Source organism: Ursus arctos, unplaced genomic scaffold (assembly GCF_023065955.2).
Source record: "Ursus arctos isolate Adak ecotype North America unplaced genomic scaffold, UrsArc2.0 scaffold_14, whole genome shotgun sequence".
Taxonomy (NCBI): domain Eukaryota; kingdom Metazoa; phylum Chordata; class Mammalia; order Carnivora; family Ursidae; genus Ursus; species Ursus arctos.
The window spans coordinates 22,448,453-22,452,365 of record NW_026622808.1 but is presented as its reverse complement, the minus strand read 5'-3'; the positions used below and the strand labels follow the sequence as shown (position 1 = coordinate 22,452,365).

The 3,913-nt window shown below is 39.4% G+C and overlaps 1 protein-coding gene across 1 annotated transcript; it reads left to right on the top strand.

The window, feature by feature from the left end:
* Positions 1 to 247: 247 nt before the first annotated feature.
* On the top strand, positions 248 to 1,222 carry LOC125283813 (olfactory receptor-like protein OLF4). The gene has a single exon (XM_048227244.1). It carries the CDS (start codon positions 248 to 250, stop codon positions 1,220 to 1,222), a length of 975 nt encoding a protein of 324 aa, XP_048083201.1.
* The last annotated feature ends 2,691 nt before the right edge of the window (positions 1,223 to 3,913 follow it).

The following is a 3,913-nucleotide window of genomic DNA, read 5'->3' as shown; positions in this document are numbered from 1 at the left end:
TCAATTTATATTTCTGAAATTGGGGATAATTTTTTAATTAAAACTGTGGAATACATGGCCTTTTGGGGAACAAAGGGATTGGAATACAAGAGATTCATTGAAGGGGACCATATCCATGCACAACATATTGAAATGAATTTCTAGACTACAAAATATAAAGAGTAACATTTGGAATCTATGACTAATAAATGGTTGTGTAAGAATTAGTCATGCCGTTTGCTTCTTTCCTTCAAGTCACCTCCATCACATGGGACCAGGCAATAATACACAAATTTCAGATTTTCTTCTTCTTGGCTTATCAGAGGAACCAGAACTGCAGACCCTCCTATTTGGGCTTTTCCTCTCCATGTACCTGATCACTGTGTTTGGAAATCTGCTCATCATCCTGGCCGCCAGCTCAGACTCTCACCTCCACACTCCCATGTACTTCTTCTTGGCCAACCTGTCCATTGTAGAAATCTGTTTCACCTCCACCACCATCCCCAAGATGCTGGTGAATATACAGAAAAAGAGCAAAGTTATAAACTATACAGGCTGCATCACACAGATTTATTTCCTTATAGTCTTTGGTGTCTTAGACTTCTTTATGCTGAGCGTGATGGCCTATGACCGGTTTGTGGCCATCTGTCACCCCCTGCACTACACGGTCATCATGAACCCCCGGCTCTGTGGACTGCTGGTTCTGTTGTCCTGGATCATGTGTATCCTGAATTCCTTGTTACAAAGTTTAATGATGTTGCGGTTGTCCTTCTGTACACACTTCCAAATCCCCCACTTTTTTTGTGAACTCAATCAGATGATCCAACTTGCCTGTTCTGACACCTTTCTTAATAACGTGGTGATGTATTTTGCAGCTGTCCTGCTGGGTGGTGGGCCTTTTGCTGGGATCCTTTATTCTTATTCTAAGATTGTTTCCACCATACTTGGAATATCATCAGCCCTGGGCAAGTATAAAGCATTTTCCACCTGTGCATCTCACCTCTCAGTTGTCTCCTTATTTTATTGCACAGTCCTGGGAGTGTACCTTAGCTCTGCTGTTCCCCAGAGCTCCCACGCAAGTGCAGTGGCCTCGGTGATGTACACAGTGGTCACACCCATGCTGAACCCCTTCATCTATAGCCTGAGGAACAAAGACATGAAAAGGGCTCTGAAAGCAGTCTTTGTGAAAGCATACTTCATGACCAATTGTCAAAGGACTGAACATTTGCCTACAATTGCCTAATCTCAGTTTCCTGAACAATTTTTTTTGTATAAATGTTTGCATTCATTTCCTACTACTATGTAAAAGGATTATGTTAGTGTTTTAATACACATTTATGTTCTTAGCATTCAGGGGATCAGAAGCCTGAAATGGCTCTCATTGGGCTAAAAACATTTGCATTTGCAAGACTTGGTTCATTCTGGAGGCTACCAGGAAGAATCTACTTTACCATTACAAGATCATATTATAGTGCAAAAAAAATCTAAAAATATTTCTTACAGTTAACAAATGCTTCACAACAAGGGACTAAATGACAGCTGTTAATTTACAAGCATGAAATTCCTAATTGTTTGGCAAATGAGTCCTACAGCTGAGGTGTGTAGTGGTTCAAGGTTCATATCAAATAAACAGTTCTTCTCATTGTTGGAAAGGAAAACAGCAATTTTCTTTAGGTGGTAGGGCAGTATCTGCACCACAAGTCAACACTTTGGAGATCTGAGGGATCTAATCCAGACAGATTGCTCAGTCCTAGACTTCGGGGAAAAGTTGAAGTCAGCGTTGGGTAAGGTGCCAGGAGGTCTGAACTCTGGGAGCAGTGGAGTTCCCAAGGAAGGAGTAATTAACTCTGGATTCACTTGGTTATAAGCTGGTGTGTTGGGAACACAGAATCTCCATGATACTTTCCTTTGTGTCCACACCAGTGTCCCATAGGGAAATCATGTCCTTAGAGGTTGGGGGAGCAGGAGGGAAACGTGCCTGATGAACAGACAGAGGAAGCTCTAAGTATCTCCTGTGCTGCAGTCCCTCTGCCTGTGCCACCTTGGCCTCGATGGGACCTGGTTGTTGCTTCTGGAGTCCTATGTTTGGCCAGGAGACTGACAGCAGCCTCCTTCCTGCCATCTTGTGTGGGGACAGAGTTTAGTCACCAATATCCCCACCCAGGAGGAATTCAGACTGCCACACGGAGACCCCTTCCTCAGAGTTCCCATTCAGGTGACTCCCAGACTCCAGCAGGTCCTGCAGGAAAGGGTCAGAGACAATCCAAATCTGGTGCATTGACCGGAGGTCAGCGGACAATGACCAGCCTAACCTAGAACCTAGAGATCTTTATGCTCATTTTTTTGCCTGATGAGCTGATTAATGGAGTCATTGATGATGTTAAAGAAAGAAGTGAACATTGAGCTCAGGAGCACATGGGTGATTGTTGGCAATGAAGTCAGGGGGCGGGAGACATAAAGTACTTCCAGTAAAATAGAACACAACCAGTGAGTTTTGCAATTAAAGGGAATAGGAATATTAGGGATGGCGGGATGTCTGATGAAGTCAGGGCATTTCATTTTTTCTTTAAATGTGGCATATTGGATTCTGTTTCCATACTGATGAGAAAGACCTATACCGATTTACTGCTTACAGATAGGACCTTGCAATAGTAATTCATGAGACATACTTTTCACAGCATCCCCTGTTACTCTGGGTATTCACATGAAAGCAATGATCTGACGAGGAAAACAATGTGAAGGAGCTTTGCTTTGCAATGATTTCATTACCTGAGAAGCTGAACATATTTGTGGATTAGTTATTCATTGGTTTTCTGTATTGTTCATTGTCTTTACCAGGTCTTTGCATTTGTACAGTGGGGTTAGGGGTTTTTTATTCCCGTTGTTGATTGCATTCTAACAAGAAACTGAGCTGGTTTTTGTTTTTATTTTACCAACTTTGCTGTTTGCATTGAGTTCTAGTGTCTATGTATAGATGTATATGAGGGGAATTCTGTATTAGTAGTGTGGGTTCAAATCAATCACTTGGTTATATGGTGTTTTCTCTATTGCTTTTTTGATTTATTATTGATCCTGAACCATTGAGCTGTCACTAATATTCTTCACTTGCCAATCCTTGCAATAAAAAAATTGAAAATTAATGGTAACTTGTACTCTAAGTGCTAATAAATCACCTTGATACATATTTCCCATTTGTTTCTGCATCTCTGTCATTCCCCAGGGGTCCTTTTGTCTCTTTGCGATGACATCCATTTCTAACAGTTGTGTCATCTTTGACCATCATCTCTTCTTTACATTTGACCAAAGATTGTCTTTCACTTCATAAGCATATTTTAATCCATATATCTTTATGTAAGAACAAAATTATCACTTACAGAGTGCTTGCTCTCCAGTTGTAAAGGTCATTCTGTCACATTTTTTTATTCCAAGTCTTTGGACATTAAATCTGGAATTAGTGACCCATCTTGATAGCACACAATTATTCTTTTATTTTTTTTAATTTTTTATTTTTTGACATTTTATTTATTTATTTATTTTTATTTTTTAATGTTTTTTTTATTATATTATGTTAGTCACCATACAATACATCCCCAGTTTCTGATGTAAAGTTTGATGACAATAGTGATTCTCAATAGAGATTGAGAATTTCTGAGCTGAAGAATATGTGTATTTTCGTATTTATAGCTGTCTTTAGTTGTTTTCCCCATTGTAACAGTTCACATTTCTGCCAACAGAATTAGAGAAAATTCTATTGCTACATGTTTAAGAATTCTAACTAAACCAGCACAAGAGATCTTTACATTGTCTCACAAGCTGATGAGTGTGCAATAGATTTCTTGTTGTTTTCTTAAACCATTACTAAATTTGAGCAAATATTTACATACTTGATCACCTTGTTCATTATTAAATTCCCAATTATAATATATCTATAAAC

Excerpts from the sequence above, each read along its gene's own strand:
- LOC125283813 (XM_048227244.1), top strand. The coding sequence starts at position 248 with ATGGGACCAGGCAATAATACACAAATTTCAGATTTTCTTCTTCTTGGC.